At 38.9% G+C, this 14415-nt stretch overlaps 1 protein-coding gene across 2 annotated transcripts in view; it reads left to right on the top strand.

The window, feature by feature from the left end:
* slc25a13 (solute carrier family 25 member 13) overlaps positions 1 to 14415 on the top strand; it is a 280692-nt gene that overhangs the window by 237116 nt on the left and 29161 nt on the right. For both annotated transcript variants that reach the window (XM_043689904.2, XM_087986841.1), the window contains one exon: positions 7211 to 7351. In XM_043689904.2, coding sequence (XP_043545839.1) covers positions 7211 to 7351 — 141 coding nt within the window. The remainder of the gene's footprint in view (positions 1 to 7210; positions 7352 to 14415) is intronic.

The raw sequence follows: 14415 nt of genomic DNA, 5'->3' as shown, positions 1-14415 counted from the left end.
CTCTCTCAACTGTTCACGTTTTCCTGGTCTTTTACCCCCAAAGCATTGGATTTTGTCATTGGTTTTTAATATTGTCAATATACTAAATTCAAACTTGATTGGAGTTTGTTTTTTTGGGGGGGTGTAATTTAAACTGATCGGCCTAATTTGAATTTGTTTTTGTCTTCAGGCAACCAGCTACTCTAGCTGCTGTACCAAAGGTTACATTTTATCTTGTTCAGAACAATTGGTGCTGTCAGGTAGTTCTACTAGCTTTTAACTTTCTTAAAGGTACAGGACACTTCTACACCTTCATAACAGTTGGTAATCGTCACTTTCAGGAACTTAACGCTCTCGACCCTCACCACCTTAGCACCACTGATGCAGACAGCGGTGTAACCTCCACTCTGCTTCCTGAACTCAATGATCAGTTCCTTTGTTTTGCTGACGTTGCTGAGATTGTTGTCTTTACACCATGCCATTAAGCACTCAATCTCCTTCTATATTCTGTCCTGACGTTATTTGAGATCCGCCCTACAATGGTGGTGTCATCAGCAAACTTATAAATGGAGTTGGGGCAAACACTCCCGCCAGCTGATCTGCACAGCATCTGAGTTCATGGTCGGGGATTCCATCCAGGCCAGTCACTTTCTGTGGGTTCTCTCTCAAGAATGCCGATCTAACGTGTGTGACTATGACATGCATACAGGTACATCTGAGGCTGTTGGGACATGTGACATCATTTCACTGACCGTCTGTTCAAAATGAGCGTAGAATGCATAGAGTTCATTGCATAGGGATATACTGATGGCCGCGATTCTGTTCGACTTTGCTTTGTAGTTTGGTCGTGTAAGCTTTGCCACAAATGACAAGTGTCCACCTTGTTGGACTGGCTTTCAAGTTTAGTTTGGTATTGCCTTTTGGCATCTCTGATGACCTTATGAAAGATTTCGTGTATAGGTCAGGATTGCCTGACTTCTACGCCTCAGCCCTGGACGTCAGTTGGGAATGGATCTCATGGTTCACCTTAAGTTTCCAGCTGGCGAACATTACGATTAACTTCTTTGGTACACAGTCTACTATGCGCTTACTAATAACTCTGTGATAGTGCTGGCATACTCATTTAGGTTGGCCACTGAGTTCTTGAATATGGACTAGTTTGCCGTCTCTAAGCAGTCCCATAGAAGCCCTTCTATTGCCTCAGACCAACACTGCACTACTTTTTGTACTGGGTCGTTCAGCTTCAATTTCTGTTTGTAAGCTGGAGGAGGAACACAGCATTGTGATCTGATTTTCCAAAATGTGGATGGGGATGGAGTTGCAGGCATCTTTAATTATATAGCAATGGTCAAGGCTGTTCAGACCTCTGGTAGAAAAGATGACGTGTTGATAGTATTTTGGTAACACGTTCTTGATGTTAGCCTGGTTGAAATAACGGGCTACAATGAGAAAGACCTCGAGGTATTCTGTCTCAAGACTGTAGTGTTGTATACTTTGTCAAGTGCAGTCTTCACTTCTGCCTGGTGTGGGATGTAGACCGCTGTCAGGATAGTGGAGGTGAACTCTCACCGCAGGAAGTAGGGACTGCACTTTGTTGTAAGATATTCTAGGTCCAGGAAGCAGTAACTCATCAGGGTTGCCACATCTGAGCACCTGGAAGTGTTGATTAGAAGGCAGACCCCACCGCCCCTAGAACGTGAAGTGGTCCATTCAGCGAACTGAGAATTCTCAGATTGCAAGGCACAAAGAGGTATAGCAGATAATAACTCAGTTAGGTAGAGTGTAGTTATGAAAAGGGAATTAAATAGACTGAGTGTTTGTTTTATTTTAATTGGGGAAAGATTAGCAGGCACTGATGGAGTAGCCATTACATTCACAGAGAAACCTCTGAGATCCGAACTTTGAATGATGCTCTATGCCACTATGGAGCTGGCCTACTCATGTTCCTAAGGCAGTGAATGAAGGTGGAGAAAGTGAGGTCTGCAGATGCTGGAGATCAAAGTTGAAACTTTATTGCTGGAACAGCACAGCAGGTCAGGCAGCATCCAGGGAACAGGAGATTCGACGTTTCGGGCACAGGCCCTTCTTCTTGATTCCTGAAGAAGGGCCTGTGCCCGAAACGTCGAATCTCCTGTTCAGTGAATGAAGGTGGTCCTGCAGACCTACCAATACATAAGGTATATTGCTATGTGTCATCATATATCACTTTCTTCATGTTAGTCTATCAAATCTTGTTCTGAACCTTAAATAGCAGAGCTCATGAATGACAACCCTCCAGTGAGCTGGAATACAAACCCTTCTTTGCCTGTCCTGATTCCAGCCCAATCTTTCCAACTGGAATAGCTATGCCCATATCTAAACTCTACTCACTGCTAAAGTATGCATATTGCTGGCATTTAAATTGGTGGCCGTGTCAGATGAAGTGATGGAGATTTATCATTTTTGGTTGGTGGCACTTTATCCACACCCCACCCCCCTCGCCCCACCATCACGTCAACCAACTCCCTGATTTCAGGCTAATCAATCTGTAATTCTCCCTACTGCCTTTTTAAAATAGTGGGGTTATATTGGGTCCCTTCCAAACCATAGGGACTGTTTGAGTCTATGGAACCTTGAAGCATGAGCACCAATGCATCCACAATCTATTCCGTCAATACTCAAGGATATAGATTATCGGACCCAGAGATTTGTCAGTCTTTAATTTCTTCAATACCATTTTCCTACTGGTATTGATTTCCTTCAGTTCTTCCTTGTCACTTGAATATGCTCCTGAATATTTTTGGGACATTTTTTGTGACCTCCTTTATGAAGGCAGAAACAAAGTATGTATTTCATTGATTTGCCATCTCTCTGTTTACCATCTCTTTGTTCCCCATTATAACATCTTCTGTTTCTGATTGTAAGGGACCTACATTTGCCTTCATCTATTTTTTATAGAAGCTTTTAGAATCAGTGTCTATGTTCCCTGAAAGCGTACTCTCATACTCTCTCCTTCCCCTCTTTATCACTGTTTGTCCTCTGATGAAATTTTGACTGCTCCCTGTTCTCGGTCTCTTGCTCTTTTTGGCCAATATATATGCTGCTTCATTGGATCTGATAATATTCCTAATTTCCCTTGTTAGCCATATCATGCACCTTTTTCTGTTTTAATTTTTAATAAGCTACTTGTCTCATGTCCCCACCATGCTCCTGAAATGCTATTATATTGCGAGGCAACTTTATTGAAACTTGGAAGAGTCTGAGGGAATATGACAGATTAGATGAAAATGGACCGTTTCCTATGTGGAAGAGTTTAGAACCAGATAATCGCAGAATAAGCCAGAAATGAGAAGGAATTTCTTCTCTGAGAAGAAATTGTGGAATTTCTTTACCATAGAGGGCTGTGGAGATTTAATCATTACGTATGTTCAGAGCTGAGAGGTAGATTTTTAATCAGTAAGGGAATTGAGGATTATAGGGGTGGAGAAACAGAAAAGTGGAGTTAAGGATTACCAGATCAGCCATGATCTCGAAGAATGGAGGAACAGACTTGATGGGCTGAAGAGCCAGCTTCTGCTCCTGTGTCTTATGGTCTCCCTCATTCCCCAATAGTTATTGGGCTTGGTATGCTTTTGATGGTGATTTTATTTCTTTAGGGAATATCTTACAACCATGTCTAGTTTGATATGCCAAGTATTTAACCTATGGTAATCTTAGTTGTGCATTTTACAAATTTATTCATGACAGGGATGGCATTGGAAGTCCACCCAAAGCATGTAACTTGCAGGACTTCCGAAACCTGAAAATGAATGTGCTGGTTTCATTAGAAGAAAACTTACTATATTGATGTAACTGTTTAAGTAACTCATTCCTTAATGAGTATTATAAAATATTTGTTTACATGCTCCAGAACACAATGCAGGTGTTCATCAAGGTAGTGTCCTAACTCAATCATCTTCAGTTGGTTCATCAATGACCTTCCCTCCATCAAAAGGTCAGACGTACAGATGTTTGCTCAATGTTCAGCACCTTTTGTGTCTCCTCAGATACTGAAGCAGTCCATGTTCAAATTTAGCAAGAGCTGGGTGATTTCCAATAAGAGAGAATCTAACTATCGCGTTTTGACATTCAGTGATATTATCTTTGTTGAATCCCCTGCTCTAAATATCCTATTGACCAGAAACTGAACTGGACTAGCTGTCCAAATAATGTGGCTACAAGTACAAGTCAGAGGGTAGTGATTCTATGGCTAACAACTCATGTTAAGTCTCTCCAGTACCTGTCAACCATTTAGAAGAGTTAAGAATGAGATGGAATACTCTCCATTGCCTGGATGTGTGTAGCTCAAAAAGCATGGTGTAAAGATAAAATCTTTACCTCAATGTGAACGAAACAAAGAAACTGGTCACTGACTTCAGAAAGCGATTTGGAGGCCACCCTCTATCTGAATCAATGGTGCTGAGATGGAGATGGTCAAGAACTTAAGATAGTCGAGAATTTAAGAGGATTACCAGGGAAAGCGTGGGGCCTATTAGAATCCAAAGCAGCAACCTGTGCATGGAGCCCACGAATTAAGGCCTTAAATGAATATTTCTCATCTGTATTCACAGAGGAGAAAGATATTGTAGCCAGGAATTTCAGTTATGATGTTGAGGTTCTAGAACATATTAAATTAATAGGGAGGAAGTGTTATCTGTTTCAGCAGGCATAAAGGGGTTTTAAGGGTAAGGGAGGAGATCACTTAGGCCCTGGCAGAGATATTTAATCCTTGGCTGGCCACAAGTGAATTGTCCAATGCATGGAGGACAGCTAATGTGGTTTCATTGTTCAAGAAGGGAGTAGGGACAGGCCAGGTAACTACTGACCTGTTAGTCTGACATCAGTCGTAGGGAAATTATTGAAAAAAATTCTCAAGGAATTAATCGACTCTTGGAAAGGCAGGGATTGATCACGGATAGCCAGCATGGATTTGTTGGAGGGAGGGAGGTCTGACTAATTTAGTTGAGTTTTTTGAAAAGGTGACTAAATATGAAGGTATCTGATTAATGTGGTTTATTAAGACCTTTGACAAGGTTCCACATGAATTGCAAGTGAAAAAGCTAAGAGCCCATGGGATGCAAGGCAAGTTGGTAAACTGGATCCAACAAGAGCTTACAAACAGGAGGCAAAGGGTGATAGCGGAGAGATGTTTTTGTGATTGGAAACCTGTGACCAGCAGTGTCCCACAGACATTGTTGCTGGTACCCTTTCTGTTTAATATGTACATTAACAACTTGAATGTGAATGTTGAATTTATAATTAGTAAGTTTTCAGATGACACGAAAGTTGGTGGTGTTGTGGTCTCAGGTTGCAGTCTGATATTGATCAGCTAGTAAATTGGGCAGAGAAATGACAGATGGAATTTACTCTTGATACTTGCTAAGCGATGCATTTTGGGAAGTCCAAAAAGGGAAGGATATACACAATGAATGGTAGGTCCCTAGGGAGTATTGAGGAACAAAGGAACCTTAGTGTAAATGTCCATATATCCCTGAAGGTGTCAGCGTGCTGAAGAAAGTTTATGCAATGCTTTGATTCTTTCGCCAGGATGTGGAATATAGGAGCAAGGAAGTCTTGTAACAACTTTATAAGATAATTCTGGCCATCAATTATCAAAAGGACATGATTGCACTGGAGAGGAGCAAAGAGATTCATCCCAGGCAACATCCTGGTGAAAATTCTCAATTACGAGGAGAGACTGGATGCTCTGGGAGGGTTTGTTTTTCATTGTAGCAGAGAAGGCTGAGGAGAGATCTGATTGAGGTATATAAAATTATGAGAAACATAGGCAGAGTAGATCATGAGAATCTCTTCCCCGTGGCAGACATGTCTAAGACTAGAGGCCATAAGTTTAATGTGAGGAGTAAGTGGTTCAGAGGAGATATGAGAAAAATGTGTTCACTCAGAGGATGGTAGAAATATGGAACATGTTGCCTGAGAGAGTAGTGGATGCCAGATACTCTTGCAACACTTAAGAAGCATCTGGATGAGCATTTGAAATGCCATGGCATAGTAGACTTTGGACCAAGTGCGAGTACATAGGACTTGCATAGTTTGGTGTTTATTGGTTGGTGTAGACATGGTCGGCTGAAGTATTTGTTTCTATACTGTATGACTGTTCTTGTGTTCTGTATTTCCAAATGACTATTTCCATTCTTTATGTCAATGAGTTATGATGGCAGTTAGCTTAATCAGTTATGGTTGTGTGAGATTCTTGGTTTGATAACGTGCAGAGAAAGGTGAACCCTCTTAGATGAAACTGCATTAGTAATAAAATAGTAATTAACTCGGCACTTCACTAGAATACTTTTGGATATAGTGCCTTTTTGGCTTTGGCTATTTTATTTCCACCATAATACTGACATATTTTTACAAATACATCACTGGGTGATTGATACACTATAACCATCTGTTGTTTTAAATTTATTATACATGGGTTTGCAGGAATAAATATAAACGCAGACAACACATTTTAAACTCCATTTTAATTCAGTAGCCACTTCTATATTTGCAAGACTTTCCGTTCTGTTTGTGAATGTTGGATATCTGGGCTGAACCTTACATATATAGACAGATCAATGAAACTGAACCCAAATCTTTCAATTCAAGATGATTGTTTTATCTTGTCTTTCTCAACTGAACATTTTACTTAAACTGCAAAGTTAAAATTATATTCATAATAGTAATCAAACAGTTGAACCTTCTCTAAAATGTGTGCTTTTGTGTTGGTTCATATGATGGTATAACACAAGCATTAAGATTGGAAAGTGGGATTTATATAAGAATCTGAGATAGGAAAACAAAATAAACCTAAAATATTTCCTTTGCTTTTCACCAAATGTGATTCAGCTCTTGAAACATTGACTGAAATACTACTAAAGTCAAGGTTTTGAGACATCAGATGTCTCATAACTTAACATCTGATTACAAATAGATATTCTTGATGTTTGTGGCTAGGTTTTAATTATTTAGAAATTGAAGTGTAACTTAATGTGTTAAAATGATTTTGCTATTGAAAGTGCTATGATGTTACTTTTTATTATTGCATTTTAAGTTTGTTTTGTGTAGTCTTGATAAAAACAATAGTGAAAACCAGATTAAACAGTTTCAAACCTGGCAGTAGTAATTTTTGTTTGAAAACTTCTACATTCAGTGTAGTATCACATGGACAAATGGAAGTTCTGACCACATTTTACACTCATTCTTTTCATAGGCTGGTGCTTCACAAGTTGTCTTCACTAATCCATTGGAGATTGTCAAAATCAGGTTACAGGTGGCAGGTGAAATCACCACAGGACCTCATGTCAACGCATTAAATGTCATAAAGGAATTGGGTTTTGCTGGACTATATAAGGTACAGTGTGAGAATGATCTGCCAACAGCTACACTTTTATCTCCTCCCTCAGCATCCAAGACCCCAAACACTACTGGGTGAAATAGCAATTTACATGTACGTTTGGAATACTGCATTCGCTGTTTATAATTCAATCTGTACTACATTGATGGCAGTTATGATTTCAGCTACTGGTGCTTCTTTATAAGTCAGATCCCAGAATGAAATCTGGCTTGATAGTTTTTTTTGTTTTAGTTAACATGGTGGTTAGTTACTGAAACATAGCCATATGAAACAGCAGAGTTTCTTCCAGAACAGAGAAGAAGTGTTTTTACACAGAGAATGAAAAGTGAAACACACCAATTTATCTAAATACAGAATACTTTGAATTTCTTAGCAAAAATAAATCTTCTCCTGTTTCCTGATGCTATCTGTTACAAAGACACAAATTCAGAGGCATTATCCGCTATATCAAAGCTTTAAGTTCAACTTGACTGATTCTTCTTGTTTCTGTCCTGTGAGATGTGAAGTCTTCTCACATGAATACTCTCAAAATTTAGAGTTTAGACCTTCTCAACTTCTAATAACCTTGGTATTTCTAACTAAACCTTCCTGGTCTGGAAGTAGTAAAAACTAAACTTTTCTACTGTGGTGACCGTACTTTCCCTGAACTCCTTCTTAGGAGATAAGCAATATTTCAGGTCTCCTGTGAACTGCTCCAAAATGTTTATTTCTTGGAGTCATTAAAATATTTGTGGTTGTTGGGAGGTCAATCCTCTTAGTCCCAGACACCACTGCAGCAATTCCTATGAGTAGATATTTTCTAATCGACCTGTTCACTATGTTAGTACACATCTCTGGAACAGGTCGGACTTGAACCTAGGTCTCCTAGCTGAATAGCAGTGATACTGTCCTAATTCTGAGTGGTAGTTTAATTGCATTCGGTTCTGATATGATATGATAGTTTGGTTCTCGTGCACTCTCATGTTATAAGCAAGTCGTGCAATAGCCATGCCATTTAAACTAATGGGACCGGAATCACATTATAGCCAATACAGGTAATGGTCTAAATTCTTCAATCATATTAAAGCCAATTTGTGTACAGTTGTTGTCATATCTGAGGAATTGTGCATAGTGTTGATCATTATACATTTATCAGCAAACATGCCTAATTATGATCTAATGATAGAAAGAAGGTCATTGATTAAACGACTGAAGATAGTTGGGCCTAGAACACTACCTGTAGGAGCCATGGATGTTATGGTGCAGTGGTAGTATTCCTACCTCTGGGTCAGAGGAGCTAAGTTCAAGTCTCAACTGATCAAGATATATGTCATAGTGTATCTGAGCAGGTGATTAAAAAATATGTTTTGAGTTCAGACCACAACATGAGACACCCCTCAAATCAGTTGCAACAACATACAGTCAGTTCTGCTATAATGAGTATTTTTTCAATGCGAATTGGTTTTAACGTGATTGAAGAATTTAGACCTTTATTTGCAGAATGCGAATTTCCCTTACCTGTATTGGCTATAATGTGATTCTGGCCCCATTATTTTAAATGGCATGGCTATTGCACGATTTTCTTATAAAATGAGACTGCACGAGAACCAAACTATCGTATCATATCAGAACCAACTGTACTTAAAATATCCCTTAGAATCAGGATAGTATCCCTGCCTTTGAGCTAAGAGACCTAGGCTCAAATCCCACCTGTTCCAGAGATGTGTACTAACATTGTGAACAGGTTGATTAGAAAATATCTTCTCAAAGGAATTGCTGCAGTGGTGCCTGGGACTAAGATGATTGACCTTCCAGCAACCACAAACATTTTAATGACTCCAGGTTAGCAAGGGGGGTATGGGCCCATGGAAATGTGTACAGCGCATTAGTTGGCATTCATTGTCATGGTTTGGGAATTGAGAATGAAGGGATGGCGTGCGGGGTGGGGGGCATGGTGGGATAGTGCCAGGGACCCTATGCTGGGTTTTCCACCTGACTACTTGGATAACTAACTCTCAAGCTCCTCTGCTTTTCCCAGATTGCCCATCCTGCCATTTTTTAATGTTTGCATGGTGTGTGGGCTTCGATGATTGGGCCAGCACTTAGCTGATTGTCCATCCAAAGTCGCTTGTGTGATTTCGGGGGTGCTGTTTTCTTGAGGTATTGCACTCCATATCGGTTGGCGCACCTACCATGCTGATAGTCAGGGAATTTTAGGATTTAGACCCAGGGACACTGAAGGAATAGTGAAAGATTTTCAGGTCAGGATGGTGAGTGGTTTGGAGGGGATTTTACGGGTTTTAGTGTTCACCTGTATTTTCTGACCTTATTCTTCTAAATGATAGTGGTCATGGTTTGAATGTTGCCGTTTAAGGAGTCTTTCTCCAGTAGTGGAGAGAGTGAGTGTTTAAGTGCTGCTGACCAAATGGTTTGCTTTGTCTTGGATGATGTCAAGCTTCCTGTATAGGAGCTGCACTCATCCAGGTAGGTGGAAAATACTCCATTGAACTTCTGACATCTAATCTAGCTCTCCCAGATGGAAATGGGAAGTCTAGATGGCCATTGATTGAGTTCTGCACACCAATCCAGGAATAAAATTTGCGGGTTTAATGTTTGTAACTTTGTTTTAATATTAATATCAGTCCACCGTACTATCCTTGTTTTCCTTTAATTTTCTACATTGGTTCCACTAATGTTCAAATTGGTTCCTTCCCAAATTTGTATATTTGTTTGTGCTTTGCATAGCCTTATTAGAGATTTTATTTTAACACATTCTTCTTCTATTAGTGGTGTTTCATCCCAATTTTCTTCTGGATGAAACATTAGACCAAGGCACTGTCTATCTGCACAGATGATTGTAAGATATGGCATTGTACTAATTGAAGAACAGGAAAATATGTGTGGCATCCCGGTTGACATTTACCCTTCAACCAGTATCGCTGAAACAGATTAAGTTGCTATGCATCACTGATGCTATGTCCAAGTTGACAGCTTCGTTTCCTTAAGCAGTGACTAAATTTCAAAAGCATTTTTTTCAGCTGTAAACATTTTGGGACGAGATTGTGAAAGGTGCTGTATAAATTAAAGTTCCTTTCATTCTTTCCTTTAACTTCCTGTTTGTTTCTTCGCTTTTCCTTACAGTGACAACAGGTTGTATTTAACAAAATAAATAGAGTTGAAATGAAATTCAACTTTTAAAATCCTACCTGACTCAAATCTATCCATTTTGGGGGATTAAAAGTTACCTCATAGACTCTACTGATGAGATAAATAACATAAGTAGAAACTTCCAACAATGCTAACTGATGTTCCTTTACTATATTGGATAACATTTTTATTTGTCAGACCTGCAACCCAGTTTGGGAAATCATTTGTGCTCTCTTGGAGCACAATTTTAGTGCTTTGGATCTACAATGTAAATGAGCCAAATGCAGACCACTTTGCTTCTTCATCACAGTGCAGGACAGTTTCACAATCAACATGTGTTGTGGATCTGCCTTAATGGCACTGCAAGGTTATTTTGCCCCTCTAAATTTCAAGACCAGTGAGAAATAAAATAAGGTTCTTTACAGAATGGCAAAAGCTATGTGCAACATGATACACTTGGCATGTTGCCTGTCTTAAGGAGTGCTTTCTCTGAAACTCAAGCCTTACCCAAAGCTGCTGAAGCAATTCAAATATTTTACACAGCTCAGATGGCTAAGTGCAGTTTTAAAGTGTTAAGTATAAGTGATAATTTTTGTGTATTTTATAATTTTGAGAGCCATTCTTGTTCTTTAACATGAAGTTGAATCTTTTTATTTATCACTCTAGAGTTTTCTTCCAAATAGACAATTGTATGTTCACTACAGGAGATGAGGTTAAATCAGTAAATACCAGACCTGCTGGCTCCTTTTGTTCAGCCCAACACAGAGAGGCCTTTGTGAGCATAATTATCCTCCCATATTAGAAAAGTAGTTTATTTAGCTCCTTATTTGCTCCTGGAATTATAATTAAAATTAAAATGGAATTATAATTTTAAAAAAAATGTCCTTGATAATAGTCTGGTTTCTTACCTGACTCATCCTACAACCTGAGATTGTAATTTTTCTTTATTGATTTAGTCGCTCAGATACAATTCAAAATTAATGAATTTACGGTTGCCAAAGTACTTGGAGGGAGACATTCAATGCAGATTTTTCCAGAGAATTTGTTCAAGGTGTAACTAACCCAGGAGCTTCATGCCAACCAAATTTATCCCTTGGTAGTCACTGACTCAGAATTTTCTCAAGTAGATGGATCCTGATATTTGCACCAGATTGAAATCGAAATTTCAGCCTTGTAAACAGCATTAGTAGAAATAAAAATTTTTTTGCATTGCCTTCTTTGATACAGGCTTCTAAACTGAATTAGTTGGTTGGTGGCGGTTAACAGTAATAACATTTAAGTTAAATCTGCCCTAATCATGCGCTGATTGGAGATGGCTGAAGGAAAAGTACAGATTTTATATTTAAGTAGCAGACTCTTGTTTTATTAACCAATTTATTTAATGTTAACTGGATTCGATCATGCTGTTTAATTTTCACAATTTTATGTCTGTTTTTAAGAAGAATTCTTATCAGTGTTGATCTTTACATTTGTTAAATATAAAATAGCAAGCTTGACAAGAGGAAATTACCTCACTAGAAAAACCTTCTAATTCTTCTTTCACAAGTCTCGTTTCATTTGAAACCTGTATTTATCAAAGTGGAAATTCCTTTTTAGCCCTTAATTTGTAATGTAGATAGCAAAATAAAAGAAAAATCGCTGTGATTGTCAGAATAAAATGCTGTCAGTAGGTTTTAAAAATTTGCATGAAATGTTTCTATGAAAATATAGAGTATTCATAGTAGGTTGGACTTTTCTTTCATTTGCTATCAGTGAAGTTGCTGATCTTTTATAAGATTAGGTTGTTACTGTAAGAGGATTTGTAACAGATCAGCCCTCCTTACCAACTAAAAGATAACATTTTTCTTGAAAGTGACATTTCTCAAAAGAATATTCTATGAAACTATTCTGGGCAACTTTTTTTTGTAATAAATTTCTGGACTGCTGAGGTTACATTGTAGTAGAAAAATACTACTGCAACTAGGTGTGCTGGCATATTTTTTAAAAAAAGGCAGGTTTGTCCTTTCGGTGGAACTTTCCCCAAAATTTGAAGTTATATTTTCAATTAATGGATTTTTGCAATGTTGTGCACTTATAATGTTTTCCGTTTTTTTTTCAGAATTCCAGCATTTTCGTTGTATTTTTATTATTCTGTAATTAGCTTTTATTGTCTGATTTATTAAAATGTCCAGTTTCAAACCAGTATATTAACAAGTAAACATTGTTTTAAAGTGAAAGATGGTTTGTGGCTTTATCTAATTGTGATATTATTTTAGTAGTTGATGAAAATGTTTTCATACTTTACAGCTATATTGGCCATTATTTAGCTAAGTTTTAGAACCATGTGGGGAATGTATTTATTAAGGAAAATATTAATATTTTCAAGAATACTTATTTGCTGCATGAAAGACTAAAGAAATGTGTCATTTTGTCTCACTCAATGATTCCTAATGTTAGAATTTGAATTTTTGGGTTATGTGATTTGTCTTTTAACCAAAGCTGTGAATTGTTAGGCAGCTGGTTGCTTTTTATGAGAACTGTTGCAAGTGTTACATATCACCTATCTGATAGCTCAACAACATTATTCCATGTTGATCTATATGGATTAGGAATTTTCCATGTTAATTCTCTTTGCCATGTACTGAGTAACTGCTCCCTGGAATGGTTGTGATAAGGAGCTACAATGCACAGTAGTAGCCGTAGATTAGGAGCAAAATGTAACCAGGTCCCAGGGTCAGCGAGAGTCTCAATCTGAAGTTGAGTTAAGGTGTGGTTAGGATCCTGGGAAGAAGGGTCACTGGCAACCACCTTCGTTATGATGGCAAATCCTTCAGTTGTGTGCTGAGGATGAGAAACCTTTCCCAGGAGTATGCAAATAAAGTCAAGGCCTATGGTGACTGGCCTGGTTGCCACTGGTTCAATACTGGTGGCAATGGATAAAACCTTTAAGTGGGCATTAATTTCCTACTTAAGGACCACAATTGGTGTCAGGACAAGTAGGCCATCTGCACTTCATCCTATCCTGATCTTAACCAGGGCAGGGATGGGAAGGTGATGTTTCCCCATCCTGGACCCTTCAGTCTGATTGAATGCTTCTCTGACTCCAAACTCACCTTGGGAACGGGCATTAAATTCCGCCTCATGTCTGTCCACAAATTCTCTAAGCTGAAGTGTTCTTGCGTGAATATCAGGTGAGGACCAGCTTGATTGCCATGTCTCTCACAAGGTTTCCAGCATCTGCAGTCATTGTTTTTACCTATGTCTCTCACATGGCAAAAAAAAACACAGATCAGTAGAATAAGAGATGTGTAATATAACTTTATGAGTAACTCAACTGGGCTGAAACGGTGAAGACTGGTGATGGGATGCCACACATTGGGCCCCTCACCATATAAGAGAAGTACATGGTGGAGTCAGCTGGAGAAGAGGGCAACTACTTACGTGGGGACACTGAGACCTCCATGGGTAACCAGCAACTGAGCTGCAGTGTGTTGTTCATTCACTAATGTCAGTCTAACTCATCCTTGAGATTTTACCCCTTTTTTCACAACTAATTCCCTGTCTTGTTTTATGCAAGCATTGATTGGACCCAGCAAACAACAATGAAAAGGAACCTGCACTGACTATACTCAGCTCTGCCTCAAGGGAAGACCATAAGACTTAGGAGCAGAAATTAGGCCATTCAGCTCATCAAGTCTGCTCCGCCATTCAATCATGGCTGATAAGTTTCTCGACCCCATTCTCCCACTTTCTCCCTGTAACTCTTGATCCTCAAAGCCACTGAACCCTCCAAGGATGCACTGGCAAAACTTTTTCTTGTACCCTCCACCAGTTCAGAGACTTTCACCTAAATGGGTTCTCTATCTAGATTAGAATTGGGTGTGTAATCTGGTGAGTATATCACTGCTGCATCACTACTGCCGGTTAAAGGAACATTCCAGCACTGCTCAAGACTA

Source organism: Chiloscyllium plagiosum, unplaced genomic scaffold (assembly GCF_037043375.1).
Source record: "Chiloscyllium plagiosum isolate Xiang-an unplaced genomic scaffold, Cpla_swu_hap1 HiC_scaffold_5, whole genome shotgun sequence".
In the NCBI taxonomy this organism is placed as follows: Eukaryota; Metazoa; Chordata; class Chondrichthyes; order Orectolobiformes; family Hemiscylliidae; genus Chiloscyllium; species Chiloscyllium plagiosum.
Note: the sequence above shows the minus strand (reverse complement) of the source record. Positions and strands in the feature narration are given on the sequence as shown.